Source organism: Schistocerca piceifrons, chromosome 2, assembly GCF_021461385.2.
Source record: "Schistocerca piceifrons isolate TAMUIC-IGC-003096 chromosome 2, iqSchPice1.1, whole genome shotgun sequence".
NCBI classification, from domain to species: domain Eukaryota; kingdom Metazoa; phylum Arthropoda; class Insecta; order Orthoptera; family Acrididae; genus Schistocerca; species Schistocerca piceifrons.
Genome location: NC_060139.1, coordinates 594,313,286 through 594,335,537, shown reverse-complemented (window position 1 = coordinate 594,335,537; position 22,252 = coordinate 594,313,286). Strand labels below are relative to the sequence as shown.

Below are 22,252 nucleotides of genomic sequence, written 5' to 3'. Positions count from 1 at the left end.
AGCACAACAGGCCAAATCACCAAACTAATTTACAAATTTGCAGTCAGGGAGCTTGGGATAACGACTGTCATACGAAATCGTACCCAAGACCATAACTCCAAGTGTAGTTCCAGTGTATCTAGCACACAGACAGGTTGGTTGCAGGCACTTAACACGCCGCCTCCTATCCAACACAGGGCCATCACTGGCACCAAGGCAGAACTGGCTTTCACCAGAAAACACAACATACCTCAGTCTGCCCTCCAATGAGCTCTCGCTTGATACCAATGAAGTTGCAAATGGCAGAGGTTTGTGGTCAGTGGAACGCACGCTACAAGGCGTCTGGCTCGGGGCTGTTCTTGAAGTAACTGATGTGTAACAGTTCGTAGAGTCACTGTGGTGCCAACCGCTGCTCAGTTTGCTGCAGTAGGTGCAGTACTATGGGCCAGAGCCATACGCCGAGGACGATGGTCTTCACTCCCGGTAGTACTACGTGGCCGTCCGAAGTCCGGTATTTTCGCGACTGTACATTCTCGTGATCACCGCTGGCAGGAATCATGCACAGTGGCTACATTCTTACCAAGTCTTACTACAGTATCGCAGAAGCAACATTCAGCTTATCGCAGCCCTATTATACGACCCTGTTCAATATGGCGTCTTTATCGCCTTAAAGGCATCCCTGACTGCAATCAACTCACATTCAATCTGAAAGGTAACTAAGTCTCACGACCTTTACAGCGTGTAATTAAAGCAAACCTGAATTGCATGCTCACAGTGACGCTACTAGCGGCGCTCTTATGCGAATAGATCGAAATTTGAGTAGACATCGTTTTTCAGATGTAGAAACACGACTACCAGTTTTCGTGTATGTCGCAGGACACCTTCGTGTTGCAGTAGTTTTTCGTCAGTGTATTTTATAGCATCGTGTACTTCATAGTGTAGAAGAACAGTTAGCAGACGATGCATGTCTCAGCACGACGATGCACCTTATAATAAAGGTGCTGCAGTGAGGCAATAGATTGTGGACAATAACATTCCTTAATTGGATTAGCCTGCACAGAGATCCGACCTGAACACAATGGAACACTTTTTGGTCGACTTCCATTACTTCAAACTGCAGCGTCCTAGAGCACAACCTCCTCTAGTTTCGGGGAACCATTCTTCCACAAACGTTCAGACACCTGACTGAAAGTCTCCCAGCACAGTTTCCAGCCAACGTAAAGGCGCATGGCGGACACGCACGGGTACTTTTGAGCAGATAGCGAATATCCGCGACAATGGCAGTTGCATTCCAGGGAAACGATTTCAAGAACTTATGGGGTTACTATTTCAGAATGTATGTGTTTACCTTCAGCGCTACATCTTGAGTGAGTGGTACTTTACTATGTTGGGGAATACCTGATTGGGTCTCCCACCTGCCAGAGATTATACTGTGGTCACGTTTCAGGGCGACAGCGGCGGCGCGCTGGTGGTCGGCTCACAGGGAAGCTACACGCAGATCGGGATCGTCAGCTGGGGTTCGGGCAAGGGCTGTGCGAGCGGAGACCCGGCCGGCTTCACCAGGGTCACCTACTTCCTCGACTGGATCTCAAGTACCGCCGGCATCACCATTCCGTAAAGGCAGCACATTCATCACCAGCTATTTCCAAATTCCTCGACAGAAGAAACTGTGAACAATACAGAGCCCAAATAAATAATTCAGTATATGAAGTGTCTTATTTATTAATTTCTTGATCCTTAATTAACCAGAGTGTGAATGCGTCAATTACACACACAGTTCATCTGTAAGATTCTTTATGAGTTCCATTATTTCAGTTCCATGTACGAAACATATAGATAACGGCACTTAAGAAGGCAGCCATGTTGATTTGAAGCCGCAAATTATGCCAAAAAAAAGTTCTTACGCTATTCGTCATTACCAATCACACACAGCTAATCTTGGAAGCAGCCAGAAGCAACTCGATTGTAATACTTGCCTGGTGGTTTCGTAAATGATGTACGTACTGTGTAACTGTTTTGTTTGTTGCTGTTCTATGAGAGCATTTCGAAAAGTAAAGATACAATGGCTCGCAGTCCATAAATAGAAAATTTATTCAGAAAACGTCAGTTACATGTTATTAACTGGATTATTTGTTATTTTTCGACATAATCACCCCCGTTATCCAAACATTTGTTAAGTCGGTGCACAAGCTTTTGTATCCCACAGTCATAGAAGGTTGTCGCCTGTTGTCGGAACCACATTTCAACTTCACCTTTGATCTCATCATCGTCGTGGAATGATTTTCCACCAGGATGTGACTTCAGGTAACAGAAGACATGGAAGTCGGTGGGCGCAAGGTTCGGGCTGTATGGCGGATGGTCCAATACGTCCCATTTGAATTGTTTGAGTAGTGCTTTGGTTATGAGCGCTGTGTGAGGCCGAGCGTTATCATGAAGCAAGCGCACTGCACTTGTCAGCATTTCCCTGCATTTGTTTTGAATTGCCCTTCGAAGACGTTTCAAAGTCTGGCAATATGCAGCGGCATTAATTGTCGTTCCAGGAGGCATAATTTCCAACAGAAGAATGCCTTGTCTGTCCCGAAAAACAGAAGCCATGACTTTCTTCGCTGAAATCGACGTTTTGCATTTCTTGGCTTTTGGTGAACTCGAAGGGCGCCATTGCATTGATTGTTGCTTGGCTTAAGGTGTATGGTGATAAACCCACGCCTCGTCACCTGTCACAATGTGATCAAGGAACTCGTCACCTGCTTCAGCATAGCGTGTGAGGAAGTCGAGTGCAAAGCCCATCCTTTTCTTTTGTGTTCTTCCGTTAAAAGTTTGGAACCCAGCGGGCACACAATTTCCTGTACTCTAACTTGACAGTCACAACGTCATAAAGAGTTGTCATTGACACATCTGGTATGATCTGATGCAATTCTTTCGATGTCAGACGTCTATTCGCACGAATTGCTTCCTCCATTCTCCGAAGAAGGTTATCAGATATCACAGATGGCCAACCTGTTCTTTGTTCGTCATGAACATTGGTCCTACCTTCAGAGAAATGACGACACCATTTCGTTACATTTTGTCGATTCATGATGTTCCCATAAACAGAAACAATTTCTTTGTGAATATCCGCTGGTCGCTGACCTTTTGCATGGAGAAAACGTATGACGGAGCGCACTTCGCATTTGGCGGGATTCTGAATCGGCGCAGCCATTTTAAACACCACCTACTCCAACCAGAAGCAACGTTCAACTGCCAAACGACCGCGAGGAGAAAGCTAACGGTTCAAGGTTAACACCAGTGTTGCCAACTTGCTCCCCAAAACTCTTCTGTTCCTCTGGCATACGGTGTATCTTTACTTTCCGAAATACCCTCGTATATGTAAACTGTCTCTCTCTTCTTCAACTTTCGTGCGTGTCTTTGTTTTAAGGTAGACCTGAACAATGTTTATGTAAACGCTTTTTGATAAAAAAGAGTCGTCAAATCCGTCTGAAAATGTATAACTGTATTACAAATAACTTTTACCAAAATTCAATATAAAACTTAAGTCTGTGTGCTAAATAAGCTATCCTATGAAGTTCTATACAGTGCAGTGTAGAGTGCTTCAGTGTGTGACGTCACAGTGCTTGTCTTAAGTCAACACACGAAACAAACAGAATAAATATACTATGTAAAATTAAAAAATCAAAATTTGAAAGCATATATATCCAAAATGCTTTTATTAAAATACCCTGTGTTTTTATGTAAGCATACTGGTTAAATAAACAGTCGGAAACAGTGGGCTTAGGGATGTTTAGGAGTGTGGAAATCTCGCCTACAGCCCTATGACACAAGTGACACGCAGTCACCTGACCACGTTCGAAGTTCCTGAGTTCCGCGCTGCGCCCTATTCTGCACTCTCACGATGTCTAATGACTACTGAAGTCGCTGATGTGGAGTACCTGGCAGTAGGTGGCAGCACAATGCACCTAATATGAAAAACGTATGTTTCTGGGGGTGTCCGGATACTTTTGATCACATAGTGTATGTGTAACTAGAAACGTGCGGTCTTGTAAACGTCTTAATATTTTTTATCACGTGACTCGACATTAGCTGACAAAAGTGAAGTGAATAGTGAACTATTTCATATTATAAGCATATGAAATACTATTCAGCGCTTCTGCAGACTTCATTGATTACGATATTTAAAATGAACACCAGTGACGATGCTTATGAGTGTTTATGAGTATAAATTAAAAAGGTTGCAGAAAAGTAAACAAACGCAGTAATAAAATGAACTGAGAATATTAGTTCGCAGAATGTTTGCACGCTCGACGCACATATCCCTACCACGTTTCAGGCAAATTGGCTGACCACATTTACTGCACTTACGCCACTGCTTATACGCCCTTTTCCTTCTTTCTGACGCAGGACACTTGATGCACGTCTTGCTCTTTTCCATTCCGTCAGTTGGTGTACCTCTAACATGTCGTCATCAAATAATTCTCCTGTATTCAAGATTTGGTAGGCGCCTGCACCCAAATTCGATTTTTGCTTTTAGTCCAAGTATTCCTCCTTTAAAAATGTTGTCTTGAGGCGTTGTTGTTGCTCTAATGGACTTTTAGCGTACCCACTTGAGATAGTCTTTGTGATGAAAGACTGTGTTTGCTGTGAATAATTTCTGTGGTACAGGGCACAAGTGGCTCTGCTTCCAGTGGAGCATTTTCTTCACTAGTATCACACTGTTCCATGGTGACTACCAACAATCTGAAAATGAAATCGGCATCAGCTCTCAGAAAATCGCTCCATGATATAGCTAAAAATTAATGAATTCACACATAAAATAAAAAGCTCTGACACAAAAATTCTGAAAAATCAATTGAAATGAAAGTAAGCATTAATTAGAAACATGTGGACTATTAGACTTATCTAATTATTACAAGTGATGCGAAACGTGCGGTCAGACAGGCAACCTATTCAGCACTCAGTTCTAAGTAATATACTTTATCGTTACACTGACAGACTTAAGCTGATTGCTGAATGTTGCTTTACACGCAGCATGCATTAAAGCGAAGACACTGAAATATTGTATAATGCTATAAATGTGGTTGCAGGAATGGTTTCAAAACCCCTAGTAGATTCTACACTGACGCTGAGTTAGCTCCTCTTCTCACGATAACCTATCGCGGATCTCTCAAACAAAAAAGCCCGCCAAGTAGTACGAATAATGCACATGTGATTCCCGTTTACAAGAAGGGTAGTAGAAGTGATCCACTAAATTATCACCCAGTGTCCGTGACATTCGTATGTTGTAGAATCTTAGAATATGTTCTGAGCTAAAAAATAATGAGGTATCTTAAACAGAATGACCTCCTCCATGCCAACGGGCAGCGTGGATTCCGACAACATCGATCATGTGAAATCCAAACCTTTTCTCACTTCACACAATGAAAACTTTGGATCAAGCAGTCCGGTAAATGCAGTATTTCTTGATTTCCGAAAACAAGTTGACTCAGTAGCACATTTGTGTTTATTGTCAAAGGTACGATCATACGGTGGATCAAGCGAAATTTGTGGCTGACATGAAGATTTTTTGGTAGGGATGACGCAGGAGATTACCTTCAGTCGAGAGTCGTCATCAGATGCAGAAGTAACTTCGTGTGGCCCGGCGAAGTGTGTTGGTGTCCTTGATGTTCATGTTCTATAATAATGACCTTGCGGACAATATTAATAGTAACGTCAGAGTTTTTGCAGATGATGCAGCTATCTGTAATGAAGTACTATCCTACAGAGTCTGCATAGATATTCAATCGCATATTCATAAGATTTAACAGTTGTGCAAAGATTGGCAACTTGCTGTGACGTTCTGAAATGAATAGCTGCAGACTTCAAAAAACGAGAAAAACTTCAAGGAGTCACTGTTGGAATCAGTCAACTCATACAAATACCTGGTTGTAACACTTTTAAGGGATGTGAAATGGAGCGATCATATAGGCTCAGTCGTGGATAAAGTAGGTGGTAGACTTCGTTTTATTGATAGAATAGTCAGGAAAAGCAATCAGTCTACAAACATAATTGCTTAAAGATCACTCGTCCGGCCCATTCTAGTATACTGCACAGGTGAGTCACACCAATACTAAATACGACTAACAGGGGATGTCGAACGTGTACAGAGGAGGGCAGCACGAATGGTGTGGTGTCACCGCCAGACACCACGCTTGCTAGGTGGTAGCTTTTAAATCGGCCGCGGTCCGGTAGTATACGTCGGACCCGCGTGTCGCCACTGTCAGTGATCGCAGACCGAGCGCCACCACACGGCAGGTCTAGAGAGACGTACTAGCACTCGCCCCAGTTGTACAGCCGACTTTGCTAGCGACGCCACACTGACAAATACGCTCTCATTTGCCGAGACGATAGTTAGCATAGCCTTCAGCTAAGTCAATTGCTACGACCTAGCAAGGCGCCATCACCGAGTTATATTGAGATGATAATACTGTATCAACAAGACCAATGTTCACCAATTGTGGATTAAAGTTAAGTATTCCAGCAGCTACGTACTTTTCTTTATAGCATTCATTACGTATCCTGTTTCAGACCTCACGCCAGCCTGCGTGAGTTTAAGCACGTGCCTTTCGGCTTCCTCTCATTGTGTCGAGGCTGTCTTGTCTAGACACAACAAATGGTTACAGGTTTGTTTGGCGCGTGGGAGAGTGTCACAGAAATGCTGAAGAAAATGGATAAGGAGACTCTTTAAGACAAACGTAAATTTTCCCTAGAATGCCTGCCTACAAATTTTCAGGAACCATTTTTGAATGATGAGTCTAATAATTTATTACAAACCCCTTTGTATCGCTGACATAGGGATCATGAGGACAAGATTAGATTAATACAGCACGCAAGGAGGCATTTAAACAATCGTCCTTCCCGCACTCCATACTTGAACGGAATGGAAAGAACCCTAATAAATGTTACAATGAAACTTGCCCTCTCCCATGAACTTCACATTTGTTTGCAGAGTGTTGATATATATGTAGATGGAGATTTAGGACTGTCTTGCTGTCTTCGTTCAACAATGCCTAAGTGCTACCGATCAAGAGCCAGGAAACGAACTAGGTGTCGCTATTCAGGTTTCGGTAGGAAAGGTGGCGTGCAGATGAGTGGCACGATAACTGGTTTGCAGATGTTATGATATATGAGTTTGCAAGTGTTTTCGTTGATTAATAGATCAGTAGTGAGTAATTATTCCGTTTATTCGTGTGCGTAATTAATTACATATGAAATCAGCGGACAAATCAGTATCGTCGTTCTACAAGAAATATCCGTTCGTGAGAAACATTACTACAGGGTGTCCCAAAAAGAATTACTCAATTTTAAATAGAATTATTTATTGGGAAGATGGGCTTAACACAAACAAATTGCATACTAAATTACTCATAAAAGACAGAGGTTTATAAAAATCCATCACAAATGTTCAATATGTCATCTATTGGCAGCACGGACGACATCTAGTCGATAGCCGAATTCATTCCAAACTGAGCATAAGGTGTCTTCTGTCACTGGAGCTACAGCAGCTGATATTCTGGTTTTTAGTTCATCAATGTCACGAGGTAGGGGAGGAACGTAAACACATTGTTTAACATATCCCCACAAGAAGTAATCACATGGTGTTAAGCCAGGGGACCTAGGAGGCCAAGAGTGTAAAGCCTGGTCACTCGGTCCTGTAAGCCCTATCCAATGTTGAGGCACGATGGCATTGAGGAAACTACGCACGTTATTGTCCCAGTGCGGTGGTGCTCCATCTTGCTGATAGATGAAATTGTCAGAGTCAAGTTGTGGGAATAACCAATTCAGTAGCATTGCAAGATATGATGGTCCTGTTACGATTTCTTCCTCAAAATGTAGGGTCCGTAAACCTTGCTTTGTGAAACAGGACAAAAAACATTTACTTTGCGCGAGACTGGCTGCACGCTCTAGTTCAGTGCTCTTTGGGACATCTAGCGGATTTTTTTCTTAAACTCTAGAGCATGCCGATTACATCTAGCGCTGTTTCAGTTAACTTGTGATATTTGTCTCAGTATTATTACAAGTTAAAATCGGGTCATACTTTTAGGCCGGCCGAAGTGGCCGTGCGGTTAAAGGCGCTGCAGTCTGGAACCGCAAGACCGCTACGGTCGCAGGTTCGAATCCTGCCTCGGGCACGGATGTTTGTGATGTCCTTAGGTTAGTTAGGTTTAACTAGTTCTAAGTTCTAGGGGACTAATGACCTCAGCAGTTGAGTCCCATAGCGCTCAGAGCCATTTGAACCATTTTTCATGCTTTTAAGGACACCCTGTATTTATATGGTTCGAAACGTTATCGTGGACTGTCATAAGAGTGCGTGTATTAATCTGCAAAAGCAATCCAGCGGTGGCAAAACTCATTGTGAACGTGCACTAACTTCAAATGTTAATTCGAACTTGGTTGGCTCCACACAAACTTAGGAAATGTATTACTTGCGAAACCAATAAATGAAGGAAAATGGTGTGTACCGTTATCCTCTGAAAGCATCATTTTTCCACTTTACTATGCAGCCACAGTTACAGTATGTGCTGAAGAGCCGGCCGTCGTGGCCGAGCGGTTCTAGGCGCTACAGTCTGGAACCGCGTGACCGTTACGGTCGCAGGTTCGAACCCTGCCTCGGGCATGGATGTGTGTGATGTCCTTAGGTTTAAGTAGTTCTAAGTTCTAGGGGACTGATGACCTCAGAAGTTAAGTCCCATACTGCTCAGAGCCATTTGAACCATTTTTTTTTTTGTGCTGTAAATGGTTTCCATGTGCCTCAACGTATGCGTGTACGTGTCGTAGCATGTTCTGTCTGACACGTTCACATCGGCCAGGCTGCATCTGAACAGTGTCACAGGCAGCATGAATACGCTACTCCATTGTATCCACATCTGAAATGGGCTCTGCATACACGATACTTTTGAGATGGCCCGATAACCAGAAATCGCACGGGTTGTGAATGAGCACGCCATTCCTGGACCCCCTCGCCCTACCCATCGGCCAGGGAAGACATGACTGAGATGCGTCCAGGCGTTAACGGCGAAGTGGGTTGGACCACCACCATGCAGCAGTTCCACATCCCTTCGAATCATCAGTGGCACATCTTTCAGTAGGAGAGGCAAAGTCACCCGCCAGGAACACCGCTATTTCCGGCCTGTTAGGAAACTTAAAAGGAAGTCTTGTCCAAAAATACGATCGCCAGTCATCCCAGTCCACACATTCCGGCTGCACTGATGCTGTTTCACTGTCATCATACCATGAGAGTTCTGCATACTATCCCACCGATGACTGTTATGAAAGTTGAAGATACCTCTCCGCGTAAAGGAGGCCTCATCTGTGACTAGGATGGATGACACCAATCCAGGAATCGTTGTTGCCTGGTGAAGAAACCAGTGACGAAACTGCTTCCCATGTGGAAATTCTGTCACTAGTAAACTTTGTACACGCTGTATGTGGTGTCACCGCCAGACACCACACTTGCTAGGTGGTAGATTAAATCGGCCGCGGTCCATTTAGTACATGTCGGACCCGCGTGTCGCCACTGTATGATCGCAGACCTAGCGCCACCACAAGGCAGGTCTCGTGATACGAACAAGCACTCGCCCCAGTTGTACGACGACATTACTAGCGACAATACGGAAGAAGCCTTCCTCTCATTTGCCGAGAGACAGTTAGAATCGCCTTCTGCTAAGTCCATGGCTACGACCTAGCAAGGCGCCAATTGTAACAGTGCATGTATCTTACGAGTCGCATTTGTATAGTCAAGAGAGATGTATCACAAGGATTATTAAAGTTAAGTATAAAGCAGCTACGTACTTTTCTTGCTACCAGTCAATAGTTATTCTGTTCCAGACTTGACGCCCGTCGGCGTGTGTGAACGCGTGCCTTTCTTTCGGCAACTACAGTGTAGCGTAACAGTCTTGTTACGTCACTACACTGTAACTGATAAGGGTAGTAACAACTATCACGAACAGTGTTCCACACGGTCGTCTGGATTGCCCTGTACTGGCGAACCAACTGCCTGGTACTGACAAGGCGGTCGCACGTCCACAATGTTAATCCATTTTCCTAGAAGTCTGGTGGCCGAACTTTTGGGGTACGTCCTTCATGATTTCCTGCTTCCTGAAACGACCCTACCTCAGACGAACGGCGAAACACTAATGAGAACATGAATGCTTTCGTTGTTGTCGGCGGGGATAGATCTCCTGATACAATCCTGCTGCCCGCCGCCCGCTGCCATTTGCCTTTCCGTAAGTAAACACCAAGTTGGAAAGCTCTCGATTAGAATACGGAGCCATTGTGTCTAACGCTGTATCACATCCACAAGGTGAATCAGAAAGAGAAGTGAACGAGACACACCGCTTGGCAGCTAGCGGAGTATATATGTAGATGTAAAACATTGCTAATTACTAAGCAGGAGAGGGCGCTAGGGCATGACGAATAAGGAACAGTACCGCCCTCTAGAAGGAAACCGTGCATACTATAACTGCGGGTGGATGGCACAGCGCATATTAGACCGCAGTCTGTGTAACAAAGTATGATTGAATAAATGGTCTCTAGCGTGGAAACTATGTATTTCCAGTCGTAAGTTCATTAGACCTTTTTTGTTCCGTAAACTTTCATCGATCAACCCCTAGAGTTTGTGGAAAAATCACCCTGTATATTAAACATGGAAAGCTGAAAATTGGTATGGAGCCTCAGTTTCATGTAAAGACATTAAATATGTGTCACCAATGAGCTACCTCTATTAGTTTTCGAGTTATTTACTAAAAACCAAACTTGGAACGTAAAAGAGGTTGGTGATGGGTAGATTAGTTACCATTTGCATTTGTAATAGAAAGTTCTATGTACAGCAGTCGATTACATTCATGCAATAACACAGCTGTACCAAGGTTCAAGACTGTATTGTAAATAACAAAGATTACAAGGATCGTTACACGGGCAGTTCAGAGGTCATGTTCTGTTACCGTTTCCATCCTAAAAATTGTAGTCGGCAATGCTGCCGAGCAACAGCTTTTTCAGTAACTAGGGCAAACGTAGGTCTATTTACATAAATATTAAGAAGATTGTAAATTGTTAAATGATAGAGCTAATAATTAATGTGTCCGAGAAGGGGGCATTTAGATAATGCTGCCTGTGTCTAGGTTGGTTAATAGCAGATGTTCCATTTGGCGGTCCGCTGCGTGTGAACTTTTGCACATTATATACGTTAATAAGTTAAATCTAAACTTTTATTTATAGTCATGATTCTTGATCCTTCATAGTAAATAGCTAGTAGGACCATTTTCATTCGGTGAGCACAAAGAGTAATGTGGAATTCCTGAATGGAAATTATCGTCAGTAAGTTCTCCATCGCTTTCTAGCTGCAGCAAAAACAATCTAAAGTTCTTGTACATGTCGAAGTTTGGTGGAAAGCTGACACAGTCTTTTCGTTATAACATAATGAAGTAATGATCATTTAGTTATGACGCACATCCCCACAATCCACTACTCAATTCCGATCGCCACAAGCAACTGCTGAAATGAAGCAAGAGTAAAAACCATAGGCGAAGGGAGGCTGCAACGTCTCTAATCGATTGGAAACATCAGGTCATACACTGAGGTGATGAAAGTCGTGGGATACCTCGCAGTATCGTGTCGGACCACCTTTTGCTGGCGTAGTGCAACAAATCGACGTGGCGTGGACTCGACAAGTCCCCTACGGAAATACTGAGCCATGCTGACTCTGTATCCTTCCACAATTGCATATGTGTTGCCAGTGCAGGGTTTTCGGCACGAACTGACCTCTCAATTATGTTCCACGAATGTTCGATGGGAGACATGTCGGTCGATCCGAGTGGCCACATCATTCGCTAGAACTACCCAGAATGTTCTTCAAACCAACGGCGAAAAACTGTAGCCCGGTGACATCGCGTATTGTCATCCATAAAAAATTCCATCGTTGTTTGGCTGCATATGGTTTCCAAGTAGTCAAACATAATCTCTTCCAGTCAATTATCGGTTCGGTTGGACCAGAAGACCCATTCCATTCCACGCAAGCACAGCCCACACCATTATGGAGCCACCACCACCAGCTTGTACATTGCCTTGTTGACAACTTGGGTCCATAGCTTTGAGGGGTTTGCACCACACTCATACCCTACCATCAACTCTTACCAATTGAAATTGGGACTCATGTGATCACACCACGGTTTCCCAGTGGTGTAGGGTCAAACCAATATCGTGACGAGCCCAAGAGATACGCTGCATGCGATGTCGTGCTGTTAGCAAAGGCCCCTGCGCCAGTCATCTGATGCCATAGTCCATTAACGCAAATTTCGCCGCTATGCCCTAAAGGATACGTTCCTCTTACGTGCCACATTAATTTTTGTGGTTATTTCACACAGTTTTCCTTGTCTGCTAGCTCTATTAACTCTACGCAAACACCGCTGCTCTCGGTCGTTAATTGATGGCCGTCGGCCACTGGATTGTCCGTGGTGAGAGGTAATGTCTGAAACTTGGTATTTTTCGGCACACTCTTGAGGCTGTGGTTCTCGGAATATTGAATTCCCTAATGCGTATAGCTCCAACTACCATTCCGCGGTTAAAGTCAGTTAATTCCTGTCGTACGTGTATAATCACGTCGGAAACCTTTTCACGTGAATCACCTGTGTACAAATAACAGCTCCACCAATGCTGCCCTTTTATACCTTGTGTACGCGATACCGCCGCCATCTGTAGAAGCGCGTATCGCTGTCCCACGACTTCTCTCTCCTCAGTGTACATCGCCGACAGAGCGGCATGCCTCCACTCCCCAGTCACCATGAGACATGGACTCTCTAGCACAGATCTGAAGCAGCACGGATTGATGGACCAGTATATGTACTCCCGATGTTAGTAAGGCCTTCGGGCTTATTTATCATGACGTTCACTTGCGTAAGTTAAATAAATATAGAATAGAGCCCAACGAAAAGGGTTGACCTGCATATACCTTGACGGGCGCCAACAGGTCACAGAAGTAAAATACAAAGACAGTGAAACACAGGATTTCTAGATATAAAATAATGAGAAAAAAAAGTGTGGCGGTCCATAAGTGTCACTTCTGATGTCAGCCATTTTTACTATGTGTAAAATAGTTGTGCGAAAATCTAACTGACGGAACCAAGGTACTATTTGCAGATGACACTAATTATCAAATTATATCAAACAGTGAAGGAAATCTGCAGGAAATTTCAGCATAGGTAAAGCATAGTTTAGCTCAGAACCAACGGGCTCATCACAAAATTTGAAAAAAAAATACGACACTTAACTTCCGCACCACGTAAAACCTCCATCCTGCAGATCCTGTTATCGTTGAGGAAGAAATTGCCTCAAATGTGAGTGCATATAATTTAACACGATTTGCGGTGGGAGATGTAGCTTAACAATCCAGGTGGAAAGCTCAATAAACTTAGGTACGGTGTTAGAAATATCATTGAAAGTACAAGCTACTCGTCACTAGTGAAAATATACGGTGGCAGTGAACAGACGCAACTGATGAGCGGAAATATTACTTTGGGGAATCCTACAATTAAAAAAAATCTCTTCATATTATAACCTGTCGTTGAGAACAAATGGCACATCAACAAAACGTTAACATTAGTGCTACGAAACTGATGTAGGTACCATAAGTCATTTTTGGTTCTGAGCATGAAACATATCAAATTAATTCTAAGCTGAGAGTGTAAGGGTAACATTTATCATTTATCGAAAGAAACTGTCGAAATATTAACAGGCTTTTCAGTCGTATTTTTTCTCAGAAATTCACACACTTGTCACATCAAAATTAAATTAATTTATTGTCAAATGGGGTTATGTAGTTTTCTGGGCAGTTGTGAGTTACTAGAATTTCAAGCTGAGCTGCTGTAGTGATTTAATTGCGTTTTTACTTTCCCTGTAATACATTTTTCAATTCATCTAACCAACAATGTCTTAAATTCTGACTGTAAACATTATCTGTCACAAAGCAAAATAAGTGGTCCAACTAAAACATTCATATTTCCTTACTTACTACACAAATATGCAATAAAAAATGAGGGTTCCTATTTAAAAAAAACCAGTTGATATCCGTTTGACATATGGCAGTGGCATCTAGTGGGCCAACCATAGCACCACCAGATTTCCCCCTTCAAGCTAGACAAGTATCGTTCTTTGTAGTTCTTTCGTTTGATGCTTATTTCGTGAGATATTTGGCCCGATCACTATCAATTTATGTATGGTATCTGTTCTAAGAGTTGTTTGCTTGCTCTCGTGTTTCGCCAGATATCTGCAGTTTCGTTTTTTACAACGTCTAACTGGAGTCAGCCCAACAAATGCTGCTCATCACGTCTCTCATACGACGCCCAGCTTCGACGGAATGCGTCGGGTTTCTTGAACTGGAGTTTTACGTACTCATTCGATAGCGCGCTACTACATTAGTCTAGTGCTATATTCGTTTTACTGGTTAAGTATTAACAGGAACAGTTCTACACGAAGAATAGCCAGTACTGCAGCAGCAACTGAGCAGCGCGCTTCTGCATGGCCGTGGTAACCAGCGCCGGCCAGGGCGGTGCAGTTGCTGCTAGACTACTGGTTGTTCTTTGTGTAGAACTGTTCCTGTTAATACTTACCGGTAAAACGAATATAGCACTAGACTAATGCAGCAGCGCACTATCGAATGAGCACGTAAAATTCCAGTTTAAAAATCGCTTTGTTTGTCACTGGAAGCAAGCCGACGCTTTCCGTCAACGCTGGACGTTACATGAAATGCGTGATGGGCAGCACTTGTTTGGGCTGACTCCAGCTGCACCTTGAAGAAACAAAATGGCAAATATCTGCCGAAACAGCAGAGAAAGTGCTCCAGACGGCTCTGAGGAGAGACACCCTATACATACAATTTCTTGTGTAACGTTGGAAGTTGCATGTGGCTGTTCGCAGGTGATGCTATTGCTCACGTGAAGACTGAAATGCCGGAAAACGGTAGCAGATTTCATAAAGACTTTCGGGGGACCGACGACTGGTGCACAGACTGGCCGTTGATCGTGGACGTAAATAAAAGTAACGTGTTGCGCGCAAAGAGGAGAATCGCGCAAACGAAGTAGACACTTGGCGCAGTGGCTGATGGGAGCAACTGTAAATGGGAAATGACGTTACGGTCGCTCCCATCAGGCACCGCGCCGAGTGTCACCTTTGTTTGCGTGTGTGCAGTTACTGTACCATAACGTTGTTGTCGATAAACCACTGGAACAGTATCAACTGCAAACAGTGTCCTGTTCCACCCCTTAGCTCTTGCATGCGAATAGATTTCAAACTATATATTTCTTTTTCTTCTTCTTGTGTTTCCAGAAGATGCGGACTTACATTACAAAAACTTATATACAGCAATGGGATGTCAGATTAATGGAAATGTCAGATTCAGCAATTTCATCTTCTGAAATGGAATTTTTAGAACCATCTAAGGAGTTTATTGACGTGACCAAATCTGTGATGGAAAGATATGTTCTTAAATTTAAGAATAATCCTGACTACAGGCCTAACTAATCAGATGGGAAATTGAAAAATGTGTTCACTGTAGACTGCAGAACTGGTCACAAAAGCTGGCAACAGCCAGCAGAGCGGTGTGATGACCACATGGCCCTCCAGATCTGCATCCTGTGATGCCTACGACTGGGCTGTCGGTCGGTACTGTTGAGCCTTCTGAATTCTGTTCGGACGGAATTTAGCTTTTAGTTCACTGCAAAAGATATGTCTTATTAACAGATTCTCGTTATACGAATGAACTACAGAATGCTGTTGCAAACACAGAAAAGAAAGAAAGAATATGCATAAAAGGTCAAAAATTCCAATACTGAGAAATCAGCTACAACGAACTCTTTGAGAAAATTAGAGCTTAATGATCAAGATGAACACAAAAACCAGTATAGTGCAGACTAAATGACGTATTAACACATTCTCGTCACGAGAATAAAGCACGGAAAAGAAATAAAGAGGGCAAAAAGAGGTCAAAAATACCAGGACAGGGAAGTCAGACGAGAAAAAACCTTTGAGACAGTTAAAGCTTGTAATTTCAACGTTTATGCAGTATTTTCGACGTTTACGATACAATTTAACAAAAAATTTCCTTATCCCACTCTGCCCTGTAAGTGCAGCATGTAGCCTGTCGTTACATATCTGGTCTTTTTTTAAATTAAACTTTATCGCAACTGGCTTGAACAATTCCCAAATTTCATTCAAAATAATGAATTCCAGTATAAACGTAGGAAAAATTAAATAAAAGAACGATAAGAGCCAACTGAAAAGAGTATTACGCGCAAAGTAACAAGGGGCTCTATTCACAGAGTTTCTAATGAACGTCCCTTTCGTGTCACAACTACTACATAAACCCCACGCACGTACTGTTAACATCTTGAGCATCTGGGAGTCTTAAGCGTCTGAGGATCTTTAGAATTTGGGGGTCTTTAGAATCTGAGAGTCTTTGTGTTCGAGATTTTAGTGTCCGAGCTTCTAGCATTTGAGTCATCAGTATTCGTGTCTCTTATGTTCATGCGCCACTGTGTGAGATAGCTAACACTATTGGAAGCCAGGTTAATTAAAAGTAAGCCGGTCGGAGTGCCCGTGCGGTTGTAGGCGCTGCAGTCTGGAACCGCTAGACCGCTACGGTCACAGGTTAGAATCCTGCCTCGGGCATGGATGTGTGTGATGTCCTTAGGTTAGTTAGGTTTAACTAGTTCTAAATTCTAGGGGACTAATGACCTCAGAAGTTAAGTCCCATAGTGCTCAGAGCCATTTTTAATTAAAAGTAAACGACCGTTTGACATATCGAAGGAACTATGTTAATAAAAGCCAAGTTAAGGAAAAACTACAGTCTGCTACGATTTCGAAGAGAGTATCAAGAGAATTGATTCCTGTATTGGATTATCTCTGGACAACAATAATAATAATAATACTTAATTCTACAGTAATATTAAGGAGAATAAAATTCAACGGATAAAACATCGTGCTTTGTTAAATGAAATCTGTGTCTTTCGTAGGAATTAATTCGGTGTACATCTGCTAAGCTAATCAAAGATATCAGTTCATCTGGAAACGCGAATCGGCTGCCTAGTAACTGTTAATGTGCATCTTTGGTGGCAACCGCTAAACAACATAGCTAGACGACAGTGACAATTAGAATCTAAGTTTATTAACGAAAGAGACTTTAAAAGATTTGTGTAACCCCGAATACAGATTACAGTTGGTACAAAAAGCGGACGTTACCAACAAATATTGACTGCAATAACATATAGCATTGTGTCACTTCGATTTCACGTATCTCGATGAAGTGAAGAACACTGGCTGGGCATAGAAAATGGACATTCACTTCCGCTGATAGTGGAAGGGCCAGTAGGTAACAATGGGAGACGTCACAAATACTAGGTTCTTCAATACGGACTAAAGTATTTCAAAGTATTATCTCAATCTCAGATATTTCTATTTTTTCTAACATTAATTAAATATTTCATTCATTTAATGTCCATACTGAATACGTCAGTTCAAAGGTAGCTAGTAAAATTTCATTTTAGATACTACACACAAGTTAAACATTGGTTCAAATGGCTCTGTGCACTATAGGACTTATCATCTGAGGTCATCAGTCCCCTAGAACTTAGAACTACTTAAACCTAACTAACCTAAGGACATCACACACATCCATGCCCGAGACAGGGTTCGAGCCTGCGACCGTAGCGGTCGCGCGGTTCCAGGCTGTAGCGCCTAGAAGCGCTCGGCCACACCGGCCGGCAGTTAAATATTCACTCTGTGTCTGTTACTGGAATATGTCCTCCTGCCTCAATCGTTTTCGCCTGACCCATTAAATAATCTTCAATATACTTTTAACTTCTTAAATGTAGGCTTCTTATTTGATCGGCAGATCATCTATTCATCCGACACGATAGATTGCTCTTAACGTATCTATTCCACATCCTTCTGTAAAGTACTTATCGATCCTTGTAAAGTAGCACGTTTACTATTTGCTGAATTTAAGTCCAGTCTCAGTTTCTCGAGTTCCTTAGCCAGTCTATATTCTCTTTCCTTAATTTGAGCCTCTAACGATTCAATCGCTTGTTTGATTTTCCCCTTAAATTCTAGGTCTTTCTGATTCCTTTCTTCCCTGTATTCTCGGTCTTTTTGATCCCTTTGACGATTAGCTTCTAATATTTCCTCCTAGAATTTAATTAAATAGTCAAACAATACACCCACACCCATTTCATTTGTAGGTTTAACCATTCTACTAGGTCCTACAGTTGTGTTGGAATTGTGTGAACAATACATTTCGTGTGTGACGGCGCAAAGTGCACTGTGTAAAATAGACCTCTTTGGCATTGTCTAACACTCTTTGTTTGCGCTAATTATTCTGTTGTGTTCGCTGTAAATTCTTATTTATTCTTGAATGTGCAAATATAGTTATTAGTAAAATGTCCTTTTTTCTCCTTAATACTTATTCAGCTGCGCAAATTCCAATAGATTATGGGCCCAGGCTGCGTTTGGAATACGTATATCAATCAAATAGTAGGGAGAAAGTATTGGAAAAGTTCCAATTTACGTGAAGTGCGAGTTATCCCTACAAGACGATCGCAATTTTTTTTCCACATTATTTTTCGGTGTTCTTTACGGCAATAAAAAGCAAGTTACCGTTAAGAATGAGTGCGGCACAAATTCCAATAGATTATGGGCCCAGAGAGAAGGACCAATAACAAAGGTAAGGCACTCTCATGTTTTTATTCTTTTGATGGGATGAGTAATCGTGATATGGAATGGATTTTAGACTCAGGTGCATCTGTGCGTATTGTTAAAGATAAATCACTTCTTTATGACATCAAAGATAAGACTCATATGGGAATATCTACTGTTGATGGCAACAAGCTCCAGTGTCACCTGGCTGGGAAACTAGATCCATATGTAAGTGTAAATGGTGAATCAGATATGGTTACAGCACACAATGTTCATTATGTGAAAAATGTGGCAACTAACCTGCTGTCTGTAGGGGAAATTGTCAAGAAAGGAAATACAGTCACTTTTGACATGCAGGGTGCAAGAGTAATCAGTGAAAGTGGTGAAGTTATAGCTACAGCAAGTAACGAAAGGGGCATTTTTAAGTAGGATACCATTGACAGTAAACATAAAAATGTTAGTGATTCAGTATATTCAGCAGAAGGTTTTTTATGGCACCGGAGGCTTGGACATCTCAATAGAAAGAGTATGTCTATAATAAAGGATATGGTAAAAGGGATACAGAATTTTAGTGTGTCCAAGGATCCTTGTGAGACATGTATAAAGGGAAAACAAGCAAGGTTACCCTTCAAGACTAGTAAGAGTAAATCCACAGAAGTCTTACAGTTAATCCACACAGATGTATGTGGCCCGATGGAGTGTGAATCCGTAGGTGGGAGTAATTATTTTCTTACGTCTATTGATGATTACTCACGATATGCTCATGTTTATTTTCTTAGTTCTAAAGACCAAGTGAGAGATATCTTTGAGGAATATTGCAATATGGTTGAAAGGTGGACGGGAAAGAAGATCAAGATCATCAGGTCTGATAATGGGAGAGAATATATTAACCAGAAATTGAAGAAACTTCTGGCAGAAAAGGGAATCAGGCATCAAACTACCATAAGGTACAGCCCATCTCAAAATGGGGTTGCTGAGAGGGCTAATAGGACCATTGTTGAGAAAGCAAGGAGCATGATGACTGACGCTGAATTATCCAAAGATTTTTGGGCAGAGGCAGTGTCAACAGCTGTATATTTGAACAATAGATCACCTATAAAAGCATTAAAGAATAGAATCCCTTATGAGATATGGATAGGAAAGAAACCTGATCTAAGCAACATAAGGGTTTTTGGGTGAGATGCAATGGCACATATTCCAAAACAGCTAAGAGGAAAATGGGATCCGAAAGCTAAAAAGTATATTTTTGTAGGCTATTGTGAAAATTCAAAGGGCTACCGATTAATGGATCTATTGACTAAAAAGATTGTCATAAGTAGAGATGTAATATTCTTTGAAAATAGAAAGGACTCAAAAGAGAGAAAAACCACTAAGTCAACTGCACCTAGTTCAGAAAGTGAAACCTTGAGTGAGGAAATAGAAAGTGAAGAAGAGGAAGACGACAGCCAAGGACAAATGGATGCAATTTATGACGACAATGAGTTAGAGGATGAAAAAAATGAAGAAAACAATGTAAGGCGTTCTTCTCGTGTACCATAACCGAAGGAATATCCGGATTTTGAGATGTATACAGCACAGTCTTTTAATGATGAGCCAAGAACAGCAGAAGAAGCAATGAGTGGCTCAAACTCTCAAGAATGTAAAGAAGCGATGAAGAGAGAATTAGAATCTTTATATCAGAACGAAACCTTTGAATGGGTAGATATGCCAGGAGATAAGAAACCACTGCAGGCAAGATGGGTATTCAATTTGAAGAACCCTGAAAGGTCATTACCAAAATACAAAGCAAGACTTGTGGTAAAAGGATATTCACAAAAACAAGGGGTAGATTACGAAGAAACTTTTTCACCTGTAGTCAAGTATGCATCATTGAGATATCTTTTAGCCTTGGCAGTAAAACGAAATTTAATAATTCATCATATGGATGTTAAAACGGCATATTTAAATGGGAAATTGGAGGAGGAGATATATGTCATTCCACCAAGGGAAGCCATAAAAACCAGATCAGAAAGTAAAAAGATTTGGCGTTTGAGAAAAAAGTATTTATGGACTTAAACAAAGTGGACGTTGCTGGAATCGATGTCTACATGAAACTCTAATAAATACGAATATGAAGCAATCCAAGGCAGATCCCAGCATTTACTATAAGGGGAGAAAAGAAGAAATAATAATAATGGCGATATGGGTGGAAGATTTCTTTATCCTGACTGAAAGTGAAGGCCAAATGGGAATTTTCAAGAAACAGCTGCAAACCAAGTTTAAGGTGCATGATTTGGGAGAAGTCAAACGTTATTTAGGTATGCAGATTACTAAGGATGAAGAAAGACAAGAATTGAGCATAAGTCAATCATCATACACGGAAAAAATATTAAAGAAATTTGGCATGAGTGATTGAAAACCCATTAGTACTCCAATGGAAGTAGGAGTGAAGTTAAGTGTAAATGAGACTGATGTGGAATGTGACAAGAATGTTCCTTATTTAGAAGCAGTAGGGAGTCTGTTATATTTGTCTCAAACATCACGACCCGACATTGCTTTTGCCACCAATGCAGTGAGCAGATATTGCAGAGACCCAAAGGAAAAGCACTGGAAAGCTGTAAAGAGGATATTCCGATACCTAAGAGGAACCTCAAACTATGAGTTAAAGTACCATAGAGATGGTAACGCAAAACTAGAGGGATATAGCGATGCGGACTGGGGGAGTGAATTGGAAGACAGATACTCCACCACTGGCTGCTGTTTTAAATTAATGGGGGGCCTCACATCATGGTCCTGTCAAAAGCAAAAAACTGTTGCATTGAGCACCGTAGAGGCCGAGTATATGGCACTATCTTACACCACACAGGAAGCATTATGGCTACGAACATTAATAAGTGAAATAGAACCCAATTTAATTGAGGAACCTACAACCATCTTCTGTGACAATAAGGGAACCATAAACCTAGCTAAAAATGAAATTACTAGTGCTAGGACAAAGCATATTTATATACGGCACCAGTTCATTCGGGACCACATAGAGCGACAGATCATTGCCGTGGACTATCTGCGCACAGAAGACATGTTAGCTGACCTTCTGACCAAACCCTTGGAAAGGGAGAAGTTTGAGAAGATTGTGGGACTATTTGGTTTATCTTGTGGAAGCAACACACAAAATATAAGTTCAAGGAGGGGTGTTGGAATTGTGTGAACAATACATTTCGTGTGTGACGGCGCAAAGTGCACTGCGTAAAATAGACCTCTTTGGCATTGTCTAACACTCTTTGTGTGCGCTAATTATTCTGTTGTGTTCGCTGTAAATTCTTATTTGTTCTTGAATGTGCAAACATAGTAATTAGTAAAATGTCCTTTTTTATCCTTAATACTTATTCAGCTGCGCGAATTCCAATAAGTTGAATCACTATTGGGTATCGACATTCCGACATTATTACTTTCAGTCGTTTCTGTCGCAAAGAATCGCGTACGGTGATTCTAATACTCTTACCCTACTATCATCCATTTCTGTTCCCTCCTCCCTATTCATGTCTTCGTTCACATCCCCTACATTAGATCTCAACCTTAGGAC

General features: G+C 41.9%; 1 protein-coding gene across 1 annotated transcript in view; it reads left to right on the top strand.

Annotated features, from left to right (window-relative positions):
- LOC124775629 (brachyurin-like) overlaps positions 1-22,252 on the top strand; it is a 66,986-nt gene that overhangs the window by 37,349 nt on the left and 7,385 nt on the right. The window contains exons 4-5 of the mRNA XM_047250457.1: positions 1,427-1,571; positions 18,815-19,093. Of these exons, the coding sequence (XP_047106413.1) occupies positions 1,427-1,571; positions 18,815-19,093 (424 nt within the window). The remainder of the gene's footprint in view (positions 1-1,426; positions 1,572-18,814; positions 19,094-22,252) is intronic.